The following is an 18475-nucleotide window of genomic DNA, read 5'->3' as shown; positions in this document are numbered from 1 at the left end:
GCCATTCAACTTTGTGTGAGCTTCAACTAGAGTTTAGAGGATGTTTTTCTTACAGTACCTGTGGATCAGTGAGGAGAAAACGTTGGATTAGCATCTTTAACAAGCCAGCGCCATTTTATTTCGGAGTTGCATTAAGTAGGGCTTGAAAAGGAACAGGAGCCCACGAGCGCCACTGACTGCTTTGATAAAGTTTTAAAGCTAAAGTATATTTTGGGAAAAAACAAACCCAAAGATTCCAACAAAGTTAAGTCAGGTCCACTGGACAGTTTCCCCCAACAACCTCAAGGTTCATTTTTTCTATATTCACTTGTGGTACAGGAGGCAATTTCTTGAAATAAACGAGTGAAATTATGCTGAATACACTCTTTGAAATGTTCTTTTTTAATTAATCCCCACTCTGTCCTTGCGTCAGGGGTCTGGAGAACAAAGTGTCCTACGCCTTTCTTCGCCTGCCCCAGTGGCCGCTGCATCCCCACGAGCTGGCTCTGCGATAAGGAGAATGACTGTGAGGACGGGGCTGACGAAGCTAACTGCGGTAAGAAGTGAAAATGTGGCCGGCATTAACTTTGTTTTGCTGCTGGAATTTGGCCCTTCATGCATCCTTTTCGCTCCTTTAGATAAGTCCTGCTCACCCACCCAGTTTGAGTGTGGAGACCACCGCTGCATTCCCAGCCGCTGGGTGTGTGACGGGGCTAAAGACTGCAGCGACGGCTCCGATGAGGACAGCAAGTGCAGTAAGCGTTGGAGACAAACCTTTTTACTCAAAGCAAATAAACAGTTAATGATAATTCATTCAATCTTATAATAAATTAGAACATTTTGACGTGAGTAGCTAAGTACATGCACGAAACACAAAATTATAATTAATTTTTTTGCTTCAAACAGTTTATTCTTAAACCAACTGTCTGAACTTTTCCACGTCAGAGAGTAAAACCTGCAGTCCCGATGCGTTCCACTGTCCCGGATCGTACACGTGCATTCCTCAGCTCTGGAAGTGTGACGGCGACAAAGACTGCCCCGATGGAGCCGATGAGAGCGTTAAAGCTGGCTGCGGTGAGTTCAAGCTGTTAAAATGAGTTTAATCCCTCTGGGGAAGAAAAAAGGCGAGAGCTTTACTACACTGCTGGAGCAGAAAACATCAATGTTCCCACCAATCGTCTTTTTTGTCTCAGTGTTCAACAACACATGCGGCAGCGATGAGTTCATGTGCCAGAACCGACGGTGCATTCCGAGGCACTTTGTGTGCGACCATGACAACGACTGCAGCGACGGCTCAGATGAGTCCCAGGAGTGTTGTAAGTGACCTCTTATCTCCAACAGGCCAGTCTTAAAGCTTCCATTTATAACGTGTTTTATCTGTAATGTTTGTGATTATTATATCTTATCGGATTCTGATGACCTGTGCTCGTCTCCGCAGTGTATAAAACGTGTGGACCCAACCAGTTCCGCTGCGACAACGGACGGTGTCTCGTGCACAAGTCTTGGGAGTGCGATGGAGAGTTTGACTGCCACGATCACTCAGACGAAGCACCGATGAACCCTCGTTGCAACAGCTCAGGTAAACTCACATAAAATTATTATTTTTTAATGTTAAAAAAAATTCTGTTGGTCAAATTTAGCCACATTTATCTTACATTTGAAGCGTTTCAGTGACTTAACACGTGCTAAAATAAAATAAACAAGATTCTCTACAGTCTTTCAACCTTCAATTCTTTATCATTTGTAGAGATTTTAGGTCTGTCCAGCCATAAAACCACAATTTTAAAGTTAAACTGTTTTTTGTCTTTAGATATTAAAAAGCAATTACAGTAGTTCCTCGATTATCAGGGGTTATGTCCCCCCCCCCCCCCATGATAGGTGAAAAACCGCGAAGTAGGAACGCTATATTTATTTTAGTATTAATAAATATTTTAAGGCTTTATAAAGCCTTCCCACACTCTTGCAATGTTCTTTACAATGCTCTAAACTCAAACCTACATCATTTTAACAACATATGTATATGTACTGTACAGTACTGCAAAATTTTACTCACCAGTTCTGCAGACCAGCAGTTCAGTTCCGGTCGGTCTCGGTTCCTGTTCTGCAGACCTACCCTGCAGTGACGAAGCCCACCGCCCCGTCCAGGTTGATGTGCATGTGGATAATTGAGCTTCAGGATTATTTGTGACTTTCCTGCCAGTTCTGTGAGCTTCATAGATCGATCGTTAATTCTGACTTTGCGTTGTTAAACTTTGTCTCTATTTCGGCAGAAAGCAGCGGTCGGAAGCACTGTTGGCTTCTGGGTAGTGTAGTTCTTTTGACTTGCATTACAGTGTAGGCTTATTGAAAGAAAACTACAAAATGGCGACACCTGTCCGGCGTATTTTCTTTTTCGTTAACTTTTTATCCCGTACCATCCCAATCACGTGAGTAATATTAAAGTTGACAATCGTGTGTCGTAGGGCTGGACGATATGGCCAAAACTTTCATCACGATATATTTCTTAATTTTGGTCAATAATGATATAATTCCGATATCGATATAAACAATATAAAAGCCTCAGAAAAACTGTACAAACTGTACAAATAAATTAATGTTCACCTTTTATTTGTATTTAGCCTTCAAAGAAATTTGAAATCACCGTCAAATAAACAGAAATCTCTCAACTTTGCCAATATTACTTTGCTGCTGCACGTCTTTTAACTGGAACACACAAAAGACAGCACATCACACCTGTCCTGGCTTCTCTCCACTGGCTGCCCGTGTATTTTAGAGTTCATTTTAAAATTCTTTTGTTTGTTTTTAAGGTTTTAAACAGTCTTGCCCCCCCTTATTTAACAGAGCTTCTCCACCATTACACTCCACCTCGGTCACTCAGGTCTGCTGACCAGCTGCTCCTGGTCATCCCCAAGAGTAAGAGGAAGCTTAGAGGAGACAGGGCCTTCTCTGTTAGTGCCCCTAAATTATGGAACACTCTGCCTTTGTACATTCGACAGGCCCCCTCGCTGTCCATTTTTAAAACCCATCTAAAAACTCATCTCTATTCATTGGCCTTCAACCCAACTGAGTCTTGATTTTACTTTATTTTATTGGTGTTGATTTTATCTGTTTAACTTGTTGTTTTATTGTGTTTTAAATTAAGTTGTGTGCTTGGGTTTGTAGCTCTGTTTTTATGCTGTCTTTTATCTTGTTTTTAACTGATGTTTCAGCACTTTGTTTCAGCTATGGCTGTGTTAAAGTGCTTTATAAATAAAGTTGATGATGCTGATGAATATTAATAGTTTTAACTTTAAACAAGAACATACCCATGCAGCATGTGTTTCTCTTTTGATACAGCTGGCGGTGTTGTTTCAGGGACACGTTGGTTCAAACTTTATTGTGCTTCATCTTCTGACTCTCATCATATTCTATCAAGTGGAAACTCTTGATGAAGCAAGTTAGATGTGTTCCCACCGCTAGTTGGAACGTCTCACTGGTACATTTTGCAGCACACTAAAACCTGCAGTTTATCGGATCTTAGATAGCCGAACCACTTCCACACCGCCAAATTAGTCTTTCCTCTCATCAGTTATGTCATCTGCTTTCTCTTTGCTTGTGAAAGCTTGTTCAGTCACTTTCTGACGGTCATGGGCACTCGTTCTGAAATGAAAACTTGCCGTGTGTTGGAGCGTTAGCCTAGCCTGCTACCACTAACTCCTTCGAGCTGTGGTGTACGTCACCACGCACTTAACGTATTTGTATCGTGGCTTTTTCTGTTCGGGTTGAAAATGAACCCGAACAGAAAAAGAAATGCCTCAATGAAACGTTGTAATCATATCGCAATATCAAAAATGTGCTTCAAACTCATATCACCGCTATTGAATAAAAGTATATCGTGCGTTGTGTACAATCTTATGTTGAAAAACCACAAAAGAGTGAGTCCGCGAAAGTCTAACCGTGAAGTAGTGATGGACTACTGTAACGCGAAAGCAGAAAAACAAACATCCTGAAAGCACATCCATGTAAGTAAACCTGTCAGTGACTATAAGAAACAGATCTTTCTAAAAAGGGAGTAAAACGGATCTCTACTTTTCTTCTGGGCCACAGGAAAGCACTCTTAGCAGACTCAAAATCATTTCAGAGGTTTAGACATTTTATCTACTTGACTTCACTTGTTTTCCATTTTATGTCTTTGTTCCACTGAACAGAAAGTCAATGCAATGACACCATGTACAGCTGCAACAATGGGATCTGCATCAACGAGACGCTAATCTGCGACCTTAAGGACGACTGTGGGGACGGCTCTGATGAGCTGAACTGTCAAATTAACGAGTGTCTGAACAACAAACTGAGTGGCTGCTCCCAGCTGTGTGAAGACCTGAAAATAGGCTTTAAGGTAAATGAACACCATGCATCGAAACAACTGTGTATGAAAACAAAACCTGTTGCTTTATCTCTACATTACGTTTCCTCCCCACAGTGCAGATGCAACCCTGGTTTCCGTCTGAAAGATGATGGGAAGACGTGCGTGGACATAGACGAGTGCACAACCACTTACCCCTGCACGCAGCGCTGCATCAACACACACGGCAGCTTCCACTGTCTGTGTGTGGAGGGCTTCCTGCCCAGTCCGGGGAACCCAACCATATGCAAATCAGTTTCTGGTAAGGAAAAGGGCAGATTAAAGACATCCAGAACGTTTAAGGTCAGTCCCTTCATGTATATTATCCCCCTGCAGACGAGGAGCCGTTCCTCATATTTGCTAACCGTTATTATCTGAGGAAGCTCAACTTGGACGGCTCAAACTACACTCTGCTCAAACAGGTGAGGCCTGTGAAGCCGTTTGATGTGCATGGGAGATCTGTAAACTGTCCTGCAGTTCATCCAAGACTAATCCGGCTCCTGTGCTTTGACAGGGATTGAACAACGCCGTCGCTCTGGACTTCGACTATCGGCAGCAGATGATTTATTGGACAGATGTGAACACGCAGGGCAGCATGATCCGACAGATGCACATCAACGGCAGCAATGTTCAGGTTGGTGCTGATGACAGCTGCCTGCTTTGCAACATCAACGCTCCGATTTAGTCAGCTTTACCTGCGTGCATTTTCATGTGCACGTGCACAGTCCTGGAGAACAATTTGGATCCTTCTCTGTGAAACACAGAAATGATTTTCTGCCCGCTCGTTTTTCAGGTCCTTCATCGCACATTGCTCAGCAACCCTGATGGGCTGGCAGTGGACTGGGTGGGAGGAAACCTGTACTGGTGCGATAAGGGACGAGACACTATCGAGGTGTCAAAGCTGAACGGAGCTTACCGGGCGGTTCTGGTCAACAGCGGTCTGAAGGAGCCACGTGCTGTCGCTGTGGACGTGCGCTATGGGTAAGAACGATAATGACAAAAAATACACAACAGTTATTTTTTTTTATTTTGCTGGGAGACCCAAATGGTTCCAGCACAGTGGTGTATCATAATTTAGAAAAAAATATAAAGAAGGAAGTTTATTTTAGTTATTTTTAGGGATGCACAATATTGGATTTTTGGTTGATATCTGATATGCCAATATGTTACAACTTATTTGTCTGATAACCAATACAGATACCAATTTTTTTCCTAGACCTACTTACAGAGACTCCATAGCTTTCTCTGCTGTGGAATTAAAATACTACATTATTCTGCATGATCTTTGTCAGTTTGACCTGCTACCAAATGCAGATGCCAAATAGGGGACTGAAAATGATGTAACACTTCAACTTGAATTATGTTTAGTGTTAAAATTATTCATGAAATTTACTCTCTCTAACACAACGATAACACTCGAACTGTGCAAATTTGTAAATTTTCACAAATCTAAAATCAATCTGTTCACAAGCGACAAGTAAAAAGTGCACAGCAGAGCAGAAACACACAACAGGCAGGAACAAAACAGACAGCCTCGGAAAAAGAAAGGAGGGGGGAGAGGGGTCTGTCTTATACCTGAGTGAGCCACACAAGCTGCATGGATCGTTTATTTAAAATAATCAAGCGCAACCCGAACCAAGCCCCTTGGCTATCAGCGGGCCAGGCCACCGGGAATGCTCCAGATGGCCAGCTTGATTGGCTCAGAAACTGTACCATCAGTCTGTCTGCTCTCTTTCGCTGTGCTCTTTTAGAGTGTTTAGAAACTTTAGAACATTGTTAAGAACATTGCAACAGTGTGGGAAGGGTTTATAAAGCCTTAAAATATGAATAATTACTAAAATAAATATAATGTCCTTTCTTGGCGATTTTCACCAATTGCGGGGGTGTTTGGAGCGTAACCACTATGATAAGTGAGGGGCCACTGTATTTGGAAACACCACCAACAATAAAAACTTCTTCTACATTTTTTTTTTCATTTTGACCATCCCTACCACTCTGTTGTACTACAGCACAACTAAAATGTTTTCCTTATTGTCTGCCTATTTACGACTGCCAATCACATAAAATATTTTATATTAGACTTGCTTATATGGTCACAATAGTGTATTTTCAGTGTGTTGAAACTCCACTGTTTCCAATGGCAGGTATAAATGTCAGGCATGCAGTAAATAGTAGCAACAAATCATATTAAATTAATACAGATCATCCCTGACAGGTATTTGTACTGGTCCGACTGGGGTGACAACCCCCACATTGGGAGGATCGGGATGGATGGTACAAACAGGAGTGTCGTTGTACAAGATAAGATCACCTGGCCCAATGGACTGACCTTGGACTTTATCAATGACCGGGTGTACTGGGCTGACGCTCGGGAGGACTACATTGCATTTGTCAGCATGGACGGAACCCACAGACACACAGGTCGATATTTTTACACAGAAATCACTTTTCCTGATGTTTTTACTAACCTGCAGTGTCCGTCTGCGTGTCTGCCCCCATGTAGTCCTGACTGAGGATATTCCACACATCTTTGCCATGACTCTGTTCGAGGAGTACATCTACTGGACGGACTGGGAAACAAAGTCCATCAACAGAGCTCATAAAACCCTGGGAACCAACAAGTCCATGCTGATCAGTACCCTACATAGACCAATGGACATCCATGTATACCATCCATACCGGCAGCCTGAAGGTATCAGCAAGATGCCCATAAACCACATGTCTCAACCTTATTTACCCTAATATTAACGGCTTACATGCCGTTTTTTATTTTATCAGTGTCAGGTCATCCATGCCAGACAAACAATGGCGGCTGCAGTAATCTGTGTTTGCTCTCACCTGGAGGGGGCTACAAGTGTGCATGCCCCACTAACTTTTACCTGTCATCTGATGGCAGACAGTGTGTGTCCAACTGCACTGCAAGCCAGGTGAGTTTGTAGATTACTCTTATTTTAGATATTCACTTGCCTAAACATGTAATAAATGGGATATATTTACACGTTTCTCCTCTGTGCATTTAGTTTGTTTGCAAAAATGACAAGTGCATTCCGTTTTGGTGGAAATGTGACACAGAGGACGACTGTGGGGACCGCTCGGACGAGCCTGCAGACTGCCGTAAGTATCGGGTGCAGCTACAGAAATACTGCTGAGTCAGCACTCACTGTTGTTTTCTTCTTCTGTTTCTTTCACGTTTTTTGCAATAAAACTCCTTCTGCATACTTTGTGCTATTGCAACTATTCTTATATCAAAAATGTTTGGCTCATTTGGAAATAGTGTGCTATGAGTTTTCATACTTGTAATGTTTATAATTTTGAACTATTTTACTTTATTTTACTATTTTTTCCCCATGAAAATAGATGGGAGATCTATTTGATTCAAACCATATTTGTCTGAAATCTACTTCAGTGTACCGGATCTGTTTTTGTTTTTTGTGATCATTTTTGCAACTGTCTTCAAAATGTTTTTGCTTTGAGTTACAGTTTTGCTCATTTATTTGCTTTTAACTACTGTCTGGCTGATTTATCCTCTGTTCTATGGGTTGCTGTTTGTAAAGTTACACAGTCAAAAATTAACAGCAATATTTTTGTTTATTTAGCCTTTCATAAGAACAAAAAAGTTTTTTTTTTTTCAAAGTAAAATTTTCACCATTTCACACATTTATAAATGTCATAGTTTCAAACTAAATATTTAATTTACAAGCTAAATATTTAATTTCAAAGCTAAACATTTAATTCCTAAATTAAATATTTAATTAGCTATCTAAATATTTAGCTTGAACCTAAATATTTATTTTCCAAGCTAAACATGTAATTTACAAAATAAATATTTAATTTGCTAACTAAATATTTAGCTCTGACCTAAATATTTAACTTGCTACCTAAATATTTAGCTTGCAAACTAAATATACCTTAGCTTAGCTTGCAAATTAAATATTTAGGTCCGTCCGAGCTAAATATTTAGTTAGCAAATAAAAAATTTATTTTGGAAATTAAATGTTTAGCTTGGAAAATAAATATTTAGATCAAGATAAATATTTAGTTAGCAAATTAAATATTTACTTTAGGAATTAAATGTTTAGCTTAGAACTTAAATGTTTAGTTTGGAAATTAAATGTTTAGCTTGGACAATAAATATTTAGTTTGGAAATTAAATGTTGAGTTTGCACCTACATATTTTGTTTACTAACTAAATATTGAACTTGCAAGTTAAGTATTTAATTTGAAAACTAAATATTTAGTTTGTAAATTAAATATTTAGTTTGGAACTATGAAATGTATAAATGTATGAATAACATGGTAAAAATATGACTTTGTTTTTCTTATGAAAGGCTAAATAAACCAAAACATTGCTGTTAATTTTTGACTGTGTGACTTTACAAACAGCACCCCATATTGTTCAGCTTGTTTTAACTTCAGCAGTTCATCTAACATCAACAAATTTCAACAAAGGCATTCAGCACTCAGCATTAACACTGTGTCCACAGAAAAAAAGACTTCTCTATTTTATAAGTGTCTGCTGATTTGTCAAAATATGATCACGAAGTGTGTATGTGTGTGTATAATTCTCCCTGTAGCCGAGTTTAAGTGCAAACCGGGTCAGTTCCAGTGCGGCACTGGCATCTGTACCAACCCTGCCTACATCTGTGATGGAGACAACGACTGCCAGGACAATTCTGATGAAGCCAACTGTGGTACGTACAGCGACACATGAAATAACATTTAGAAATAATGTATATTATTCGTAGCCGATTTTAATGTGAGTTTTTGTTTGTTTTCCAGACATCCACGTGTGCCTGCCGAGTCAGTTCAAATGTTCCCACCCCAATCGCTGCATCCCCGGCATCTTCCGCTGCAACGGCCAGGACAACTGTGAAGACGGCGAGGATGAGAAAGACTGTCGTGAGTCACTTAATCCCTGCTGTTTCTTAAATAGTGGCAGCGCCAAGTTATAGTGTGACATTAGCCTTGTTTATATGAGCAACACTTTCTTTTCACAAGATGAAATTTGTCACCAGATGACCATTAAGCTTGTGAATATTGTATCCTCAAATCTTATCAGCACATAAGAACTTGATGAGCTCTTTTATTTTCCCCACCTTCACCTCTGTGCACCTTCATCTTTCCTTTAGCAGTGTCAACAGGTCAGGTCGTGTTGCGTAATGTCATTATACCCTGACATTTCCTGAGCACATACACAAAGAGATGCTCATTCGTTTTGTCTCAAAGTCAAATTTAGCATTTTTACACCTTTAACTAGAAAACTCCAATAGTAGCAAAATAGTGCTAAACTGCAATTAAGCTAGTTTAATTTGTTTTTAAAGTGAGGTAGTGGTTAGTTTCACCGTATATTGTTTATTGTGTGTGTGTGTGTTATTGTTGCAGCTGAGGTTACCTGTGCTCCAAACCAGTTCCAGTGTGCCATGAGTAAGCGCTGTGTCCCGCGAGTGTGGGTGTGTGACCGGGACAATGACTGCATGGATGGTTCTGACGAGCCTGCAAACTGCAGTAAGGACAACAACAACAGGCGGCGGCGCTGCACTGACGTGAATCTGCAAACTCTTGATTAACCCGTGAAATCCTCCGTTTTGCAGCTCAGATGACGTGCGGCGTGGACGAGTTCCGCTGCAAAGACTCGGGACGCTGCATCCCGGCTCTCTGGAAGTGCGACGGCGAATCCGACTGTGGAGATGATTCGGATGAACCTAAGGAGGAGTGTGGTAAGAAAAGTGCTGCTGAAGGAGTTAAGGTGAGGAGGACTTTGACGTTAAAGCGACAGTTAGTAAACTGTTCTTCCTACAGATGAGCGGACGTGTGAGCCGTACCAGTTTCGGTGCAAAAACAACCGTTGCGTGCCCGGCCGCTGGCAGTGTGACTACGACAACGACTGCGGGGACAACTCGGATGAGGAAAAGTGTGGTAGGTTTCCACCGGTTCTTCTTATCAATGAAAGCCCGCACCGTCTGATCAAACAACCATAATTACAGCTCATTATTTGTACTAAAATCAGTGATTTTTAATTAATTTTTTGGCCTTGCATGCTGTTTAGCAAAAGCATTGATCAAGTTATTGTAAAACAATAGCTACAAAGGTACTTAAGCGTAAACAAGAATAACTATTTTAGTAACGAACCATGAAAGCACAGTTCTGTGGGCATGTTGCGTGGGCGTTTGCACATCTCACATCATCTCATGTCTGTTTTGCATTTCACACTGGCCGGTTGCTGTGAGCCAGAGGTAGGTGTCACGTTTCAGATCAACCACGACCCAAACTACCCGGCCTTGTGTTTATCCCGGCTTTTTATCTGTTCTGCAGTCCTTTTCCTTCTTTCAAAACTCTGCAAGCTTTTCTCTGCCACTTTTTACAGCAATGCCATCTTTGTGTCCATTGAGATCATCCCTCTGAGATGAACTATCTGCACCTTTCTTTTGTTCAGTCTGCTCTGTTCCAACCTTTTTCCTTTCCTAAAGCCTTTCCTTGTTACTTCCCTCTACCCTTTAGATCTTTCTCAATGAGCCCCGTTATTCTAAGCTCTTTCTTTTCTGTCCTCAGTGCCTCGACAGTGTTCAGAGAGCGAGTTTTCCTGCAAAAATGGCCGCTGCATCGCAGGGCGCTGGAAGTGCGACGGGGACCATGATTGTGCCGACGGCTCCGATGAGGTATCGCTCCGTCAACTTTCAGCTTCGGAGTTAGACTCACCAACAGGATACTAAGTCAGGCTTGCAAAAAATATTTGATACATCGTCCCCTCTGTGAAAAACGTCGACAGCAAGTTACTCACATGTTTTGGAACTGTGCCTCCATGAAGAGGCTCTGGTTTGCAATATTTCTTCCTTTATCTAATTTACTCTGAAAAAAAATCTGGTTTAATTCTACTTAATTGGAAATTTGCAGCTCCACCTACATGTACATGCTGGGTGAGAGAAGTCCTGTATTTTATTTAACTGGAAAAAACATCTGTCTGACTTTGAGGGGTGAGGCTTCATTATTTGAAAAAACCTGTAAACCTTTTCTGTCTGTTAACGGTACCTGATGTTTCAAGGAGTTGTGAAAGTGTACAAGTGCAACATTTTTGTCTTATTTAATAATCTCCTTCTACTTGTTTGTTGGGGGTAGATGCTGGGAGGGTGGGTGTTTGTTGTTAATTGATCATTTAAAATGTAAAAAAAAAACCAAACAGCGCACACGATGAGGATCCAACAAAAGTAATGCTGTTTTTGTTCAGATTGGCTGCGATGTGAAATGCGACAGCGAACAGTTCCAGTGTAAAAACGGCCACTGCATTACCATCCGCTGGCGCTGCGACGCAGACGCAGACTGCCTGGACGGCAGCGATGAGGAGAACTGTGACAGTGGTGGGGAGAGGAAACCGTTATATGCGTCACGTTGGCCAGACTGTTTCACTGATGGTAATGGTTTCTCCTCGTGGCGTTTCAGTGGGAAGACACTGCCTCCAGCACGAGTTCCAGTGCAACAACTCGCTGTGCAAACCGCTCCGCTGGATGTGTGATGGCGAGGACGACTGTGGTGACAATTCTGATGAGAACCCAGAGGAGTGCGGTGAGATTTATCGGATTTCTGATCTCCATCAATCTTCTCCCATTGAGTCATTTTTCCCCTAATGCTCCTACGTTCTGGTTCTTTAGGTAAATTCCAGTGCCCCCCCACCAGGCAGTTCCGGTGTCACAACGACAGGGTGTGTCTACCGCTGTCAAAACGCTGCGATGGTGTGGACGACTGCGGGGACCAAAGTGATGAGCTCTACTGCCGTAAGTTTCAGAAACAAAAAGCTAAATCTGTAGTACTTTTTACTAATAAGTTTTAAAAGTAAACTTTTTTTTAATCACTGCAAACAAAAGCAACAGTTTTGCCTATGTAAGTGTGTTTGTCTGTAGTGTCAGCAAAATATCTTATAAACCAGAGGATGGATTTTAAAGAAACGTTCATAAAGTAATTATTAGATGCACCTCTATAAACGTTTGGAGTCTACCTCGTCCAAGATGGCCACCATAGTAAATACTTCAGCAAACAAATATTGTTTTATTGTAGCAAATTTTAGACATGTTAAGCTAAAATTTGGTGTGGTAGTAGTTGAGTGTCATCCCCAGCACATAACCTGAGCCCTAACTGATCCTGCAAGATGTGTCAACTTTTATCGTCTGTAGGCAAACGATCTCCTGAATGACTGGACAGATTTTAATAAAACTCTAAAGGAACTGAATCTACAACTCTTTTGAGCTCAAGCCAGTTCAACATGGCCGCCACAGCTAACTGTCCATCGAAAACACAAAAATGGTTCTAACTCAGTCATTCCTTTACATATTAAGCTAAAATTCAGAAAGCTAAAGTTCATCCTTAACACATCTTGCGAGGTTTTTCCAAATTGCATGAGGTCGCACATCACGTCATTTACAACTTTTGATCAAATCAGCTATAACAGTTATTTCTCGTTATACAATGATCTTAGTTTGAACCTCAGCATTTAAGGAAGCGGGCAGTTTGCATTCAATTATTGCTTGTTGGAAGCTGATTTTTATGACAAAAAAAAAAGAAAAAGCTGTTTATTGACCTGTTTTTGTTTTCCAGCAACACTTCCTTTCATTCCAGTTTGTCAAAAGAACCAGTTCCAGTGCTTCAATGGCCACTGCATCAACTCGGACCTGTTCTGCAACCACTTCAACGACTGTGAGGACTACGGCTCGGATGAAACCAGTTGCACCAAGAAAGGTGCGTTGAGGCACACCTTTTCTCACTGTGACCTTCTTTCCATCGTGCGCGGTTTATCAGTTGTGACTGCACGTTATCTGCTGCAGACTCGGGGCCGAACGAGTGCAGCCGTAACGTGACGATGTGTGGGGACGGAGACGAAGCTCACTGTGTGGTCAACGGCACCGTCTCCTTCTGCTCGTGCAAACCTGGCTTCCAGTCCAACGGGCGGAACAAATGTGAAGGTACAGTTTTCTCCGAACTTACTTTGTTTTGTTTTTTCTGTTGAACCTTTTTGCTTTGGCCACAAAGTGCTACAACTCCTGAAACGGTTTCACGTGGCCTTCACAGATAAGAACGAGTGTAAGGAGTTTGGGACGTGTTCCCACATCTGCAACAACACGAAGGGTTCCTACAAGTGCAGCTGCCACAAGTATTTCAGCAGAATAAATAACACCTGCAAGGCCGACGGTGAGCATTCAAGCTTTATTTGTAACCTTTTTGTCAACATGTGCATTTATGTTTGCACATGTATCCTAGTTTGAGTCTGAGTCCAATTTTATTCATGTTTTGAATACAATGTGGACCCTAAATCCGTTTGTACAGCTTCTTCCACTACATAGCTTGGCTTCTTTTTTCTCTATATGACATCACTTCCTGTCCATCTCCAGCTCAGGGATATGTGCTGTACATCGGTGATGACAACGAGATCCGCAGCCTGGATCCCTCCATGCCCGGTTGGCGCTACGAGCAGGTCTTTCATGGCGATGCCAACGTGCGCATTGACGCCATGGACCTGCACGTGAAGTCAAACCGCCTTTACTGGACAAACTGGCACACGGGGCGCATCTCCTCCTACGATTTGCCTGCTTCCTCCTCCTCTTCACAGAACAGTAACCGTAATGGACGCCAGGGGGACTCCCGTGTGGTCAACCTGGAGGTAGCCGTTCGCGTGTTCTGCTCGTGGGCTTTAATTTGCCTGTTCAAACTCATGCGTGTCCATTCTTGTTTTTTTTCCTCCCGTTCAGATTCCAGATCTGAAGATGCCCCGGGGCATTGCCGTGGACTGGGTGGCAGGGAACTTGTACTGGACGGACTCTGGCCGAGACGTCATTGAGGTGGCCCAGATCAATGGTGGACGCCACTGTAAAACCCTGATCTCTGGCATGATCGATGAGCCTTACGCTATTGTAGTGGACCCCCCCCGAGGGTGAGAAGGGGAACAAAAAGATGTTCAAAATCAAACAATTTACAAAAGGTTCAAGTGGTTAAAGCCATTTACTTCTAATTCATTAGAAAAATGTACTGGGCGGACTGGGGCGACCACCCCAAGATTGAAACAGCTGCTATGGATGGAACCATGAGAGAGACGCTGGTGGAAGAAAACATTGAGTGGCCAACAGGTAAACCCTATCACCTGGTTAAAAGATCATACAGACGTTTGAATCGGTTCCTGACAGAGGCGTCTGTTTGTGTAGGTCTGACAGTGGACTACTACAACGAGCGTCTGTACTGGGCTGACGCGAAACTTTCCCTGATCAGCAGTGTGAGGCTGGACGGCAGTGATGCAGTCGTTGCTGTAAACGCTTTGAAAAACAGTTGAGTAGCTTATTATCACGTTGTAGTTCAAACTAATGATCAATTTTAACTGATGCCCGAAAGCAAAAGTGGCACTAAGTTTTTGCCCGTGTCTCTGTGTGCGTCTGTTCATTTATGTGTCTGTTAGCAAAATATCTCATAGCCCACAAGACAAATTTTAATGAAACTCTCAAGTAATAATTACTGGTTACATCAACAACTGCGTAACTTTTTTGGGGTCAGCACGTTTCAAGATGGCCACCACAGTTATTGACATTAGCAAACACAAAAATATATCAGTTAATTTGACTGATTTTGAGCTACAGTTTGGTGTGGTAGTAGCTGAGAGTCAGTCCCAAAACTTACAGTACTTTGAACACCAACAGATTTCACATCTTTGTTTAAAACTGACATTTTTAGAGCCAACACTCTATTAGCTAAACATCTCATGCACCACTGCACAGACTTCAGTGAATGGATGTGCATCTACAACTAAAATAGCTTCACCGTACTCAGAATAGGAAGGTTTTACTCTAAAACTCTGGTATAAAAGGTGACGGGTGATGTGCATTCCTTCGAGGAACGCCAGGCCTTTAAATACTCCCCAGCTTTGATTTGTGGGTGTTCTCGTCTTTCAGAGCTCCATCACCCGTTCAGCATCGATGTCTTTGAGGATACCATCTACGGCGTCACCTACAGGAACAATCAGGTCTTCAGAGTGAATAAGTTTGGTAAAGGCCCCGTCGAGAACCTGGCAACTGGAATGAACCATGCCACAGATCTAGTTCTGCAGCACCGATACAAACAACCGGAGAGTAAGTGAAGGAAGAAGAAAACAGAAGCACAAACTCACTAAACAGTTAAGAAGTTCTGTTTGGTTATGTTCTCTTTGTGTTTTTCTGCCAGTGACTAACCCCTGTGACAGGAAGAAATGCGAGTGGTTATGTCTGCTCAGTCCCAGTGGACCCGTCTGCACCTGTCCCAACGGACGGACGCTGGACAACGGCACCTGCGTAGAGCTGCCGACTCCCACGCTGTCTCCCGTCTGTGAGTGAGCGATCGGACAGAACGACTCGTGAAACCAAACGCACCGACATCCACGTGAACCCGTGTGACTTTCTGACCTGCAGCTCCTCCCAGTGGGCCCTGCTCCCTCCAGTGTTTGAACGGTGGCAGCTGTTTCCTGAACGCGCGCAAGCAGCCCAAGTGTCGCTGCCAGCCGAACTACAGAGGCGATCGATGCGAGATTGATCAGTGCAAGGACTACTGCAGGAACGGAGGAATATGCACACCTTCTCCTACAGGTAACTTTAAAATCCTAACTTATGACACATACTTTCTTTATTCATCTTCCTGCTCTTCTTTCCTTCCATTAGAGTTCCTGTTCAGGCTCAAAAAGTATGGAATTTGTTTCTTTACTTTTCATATTTTCCAGGATTGAATAAGTATTGAAAATAAACATTCAGGAGTTTGAACAGCACTTGAGTTTTCACACTCCCATATCTATATACAGTATATATATCTTTTTCTAAAGAATAAACATCAGAATTTCAAAAGATTACTTGGTAAAAAGAGCAAATTCCTTATATTTAAAAGACAGACACTCCAAAGTACTTCAGCCATGTCAGCAATATGTGAATGTGAAACCCAACATGAAGCACAGACCATACAAGGTTAGCTCAGTCCTAAAACAGAATTAGTATATTTTATGTTCAATTAAAGGAAGAAGTTAACAAGATAAATACAAATGTTGGTAAAATGTCCATGAAGATGATGAAGACCATGTAATTCCTGTCTTGAAATGAAGAAAAATAAAATAAAGTGTCTTTAAATTGTCTGAAACACCTGGGCCTCATGCATCCAAGAGTGAGCAGCTTTCCTACTGAAAGTTGGCCTCGCGACAAACTGAGAAAAGTGCACGCGCACTGAACTATTCAGATTTATCAATCCGTGCACAGGCATGTCCCTGTGCGCCTTTCCTTCATACATCTGAACGAACATGGAACTGAGCGCACATGAAACACGCCTTCATTTAAATATGTAAAATAGATGCAGATAGGTTTTGCACGTGGGATTCTCGTCTCCGTCTGTTAGAAAATAACGTCAGGATGCAACAAAATAACGAATTTTATGAAATGTGAGTCACTTCTAAATAAGTAGTGAGATGTAAAAACATGTTTAGCACGCATGTGAGAAGAGGAGTGTGTGTGTTGTTGTTGATTGTTGTTGAATGAAGTGAACCCGGGGGGGGCGCTGATCTGCCGGCGGAGCACGTCTGAGTCTGAGGCATTTCCAACTTTACACATGTTTAATGTAATTACTGTACACACAGAGGCACTCAGGAGCTTGGTAGAACTTAGAAACTTATTCTTTACACAGTTGATGGGAAGAAAGGAGTTGATGCGCATCAACAAAGCTTTTCAGCCGCGGTGTGAGGAAATTTAATGTATCTGGGCATAAAATAGATGAGGTCATCCCATACAGCTGGCATGGCACGGCTCAGGGACGACTGAGAAATACCCGATCAGTACAGCCGCATTGCCATCGATAAGTGCAACTCCACTCGGCTCTCGTCTTAACAGTTTTTCTCAGGTGTTGGTTTGCTACTCTGACTTGTTTCCTCGCTCTGTGGGCGGGATCGTAACTGGTTATTGTGTTCAAGCCACTCTACCCATTGTGGTCCTTAATCGCTCTATAAATGGACTTAAATTTCTTTAGCTGATCCTGGAACTGCTTAAAAGTCCGTGGGTAACCATGCTGTGCCATCATCTCTGATATCTCTCTGTAAATGCGCTCATTTATTGTGTCGCTGTCCAGCTCTTAAAAATATGGAAATATGACTAAATATTAGTTTCCTATTAATATTAGTTTTTTTAGTAGTATTGTGTTGTCTATTAAAAAATACTTTCACATTCAGTAACTGTACATGAGCACAGATAATAAAACCACATTGTTGATAAAACAGGTTAAATTACTAACAAAGTCCATGCTCAATAATCCAGGTATACAATCCAACAATTTTCAGTCATCTGGACAGTTTTTTTTTTTGTGCTGAAACGTTTCACCTTCCATCCAGAAGGCTTCGTCAGTCAAGGAAACACACAACACAAAACTGATTTGGAGTAAGCTGTTGGGGGAAGAATCAGTTTTGTGTTGTGTGTTTCCTTGACTGATGAAGCCTTCTGGATGGAAGGTGAAACGTTTCAGCACAAAAAAAAAATACTGTCCAGATGACCTGACTGAAAATTGTTGGCACGTTAAATTACATTAAATTTATATGTTTTGATAACAAAAATGTCTCATTATTTAAGAGCAATAAAAAATAAAAACAACAGTTTGAGCCTGGAAACTTCTGGAATTTCATTATGGAAAATGTTTAGGAAGTCTTGCTCAAACTTTTATTTATTTCCAGTTTATTTACCAAAGAAGGGATCATAAATATGAAATGAGGGTGAAACTAGTTTCTAGTTGTGTTTTATTCTCACTTTTTTAGACTTGCAATGTAAATTTTTACCCTGCTCAAATCAAGTTTTTTGTTTTTTTTATTCCTATCGGGTATATAATCAATGTAAATATTTAGTGGTAATTTTCAGTAAATGTTTGTTCGTTTAAAGTTGTTCTTCATGCATTTGTCTTCCTGCAGGTTCTCCTACCTGCCGGTGCCTCACAGGCTTCACAGGGCCCAACTGTAACCTGCACACCTGTAAGGATTACTGCAGGAACGGAGGCAACTGTACGGTCAGCGCAGGAAACCAGCCGACATGTCGCTGCCCCACAGACATCCTCGGCGACAAGTGCCAGTACAGTGAGTGCTCTTTGGTTTGGCATTTAAAA

General features: G+C 41.8%; 1 protein-coding gene across 1 annotated transcript in view; it reads left to right on the top strand.

The window, feature by feature from the left end:
• Positions 1 to 18475, top strand: part of LOC119412850 (low-density lipoprotein receptor-related protein 1) — a 151952-nt gene that overhangs the window by 128467 nt on the left and 5010 nt on the right. The window contains exons 45-78 of the mRNA XM_037679887.1: positions 413 to 535; positions 618 to 734; positions 925 to 1053; positions 1173 to 1295; positions 1418 to 1558; positions 4167 to 4354; positions 4439 to 4622; positions 4697 to 4782; positions 4875 to 4994; positions 5154 to 5341; positions 6576 to 6781; positions 6864 to 7052; positions 7139 to 7287; positions 7381 to 7474; positions 8935 to 9051; positions 9140 to 9259; positions 9743 to 9865; positions 9952 to 10077; positions 10160 to 10276; positions 10910 to 11016; positions 11583 to 11712; positions 11795 to 11917; positions 12004 to 12126; positions 12944 to 13084; positions 13171 to 13308; positions 13415 to 13534; positions 13735 to 14003; positions 14092 to 14273; positions 14360 to 14466; positions 14542 to 14661; positions 15280 to 15456; positions 15548 to 15688; positions 15772 to 15945; positions 18285 to 18446. Coding sequence (XP_037535815.1) covers positions 413 to 535; positions 618 to 734; positions 925 to 1053; positions 1173 to 1295; positions 1418 to 1558; positions 4167 to 4354; positions 4439 to 4622; positions 4697 to 4782; positions 4875 to 4994; positions 5154 to 5341; positions 6576 to 6781; positions 6864 to 7052; positions 7139 to 7287; positions 7381 to 7474; positions 8935 to 9051; positions 9140 to 9259; positions 9743 to 9865; positions 9952 to 10077; positions 10160 to 10276; positions 10910 to 11016; positions 11583 to 11712; positions 11795 to 11917; positions 12004 to 12126; positions 12944 to 13084; positions 13171 to 13308; positions 13415 to 13534; positions 13735 to 14003; positions 14092 to 14273; positions 14360 to 14466; positions 14542 to 14661; positions 15280 to 15456; positions 15548 to 15688; positions 15772 to 15945; positions 18285 to 18446 — 4854 coding nt within the window. The remainder of the gene's footprint in view (positions 1 to 412; positions 536 to 617; positions 735 to 924; positions 1054 to 1172; positions 1296 to 1417; positions 1559 to 4166; positions 4355 to 4438; positions 4623 to 4696; positions 4783 to 4874; positions 4995 to 5153; positions 5342 to 6575; positions 6782 to 6863; positions 7053 to 7138; positions 7288 to 7380; positions 7475 to 8934; positions 9052 to 9139; positions 9260 to 9742; positions 9866 to 9951; positions 10078 to 10159; positions 10277 to 10909; positions 11017 to 11582; positions 11713 to 11794; positions 11918 to 12003; positions 12127 to 12943; positions 13085 to 13170; positions 13309 to 13414; positions 13535 to 13734; positions 14004 to 14091; positions 14274 to 14359; positions 14467 to 14541; positions 14662 to 15279; positions 15457 to 15547; positions 15689 to 15771; positions 15946 to 18284; positions 18447 to 18475) is intronic.

Source organism: Nematolebias whitei, chromosome 7 (genome assembly GCF_014905685.2).
Source record: "Nematolebias whitei isolate Nwh7 chromosome 7, NemWhi1, whole genome shotgun sequence".
Classification (NCBI taxonomy): domain Eukaryota; kingdom Metazoa; phylum Chordata; class Actinopteri; order Cyprinodontiformes; family Rivulidae; genus Nematolebias; species Nematolebias whitei.
This window is presented reverse-complemented; position numbering and strand designations above follow the sequence as displayed.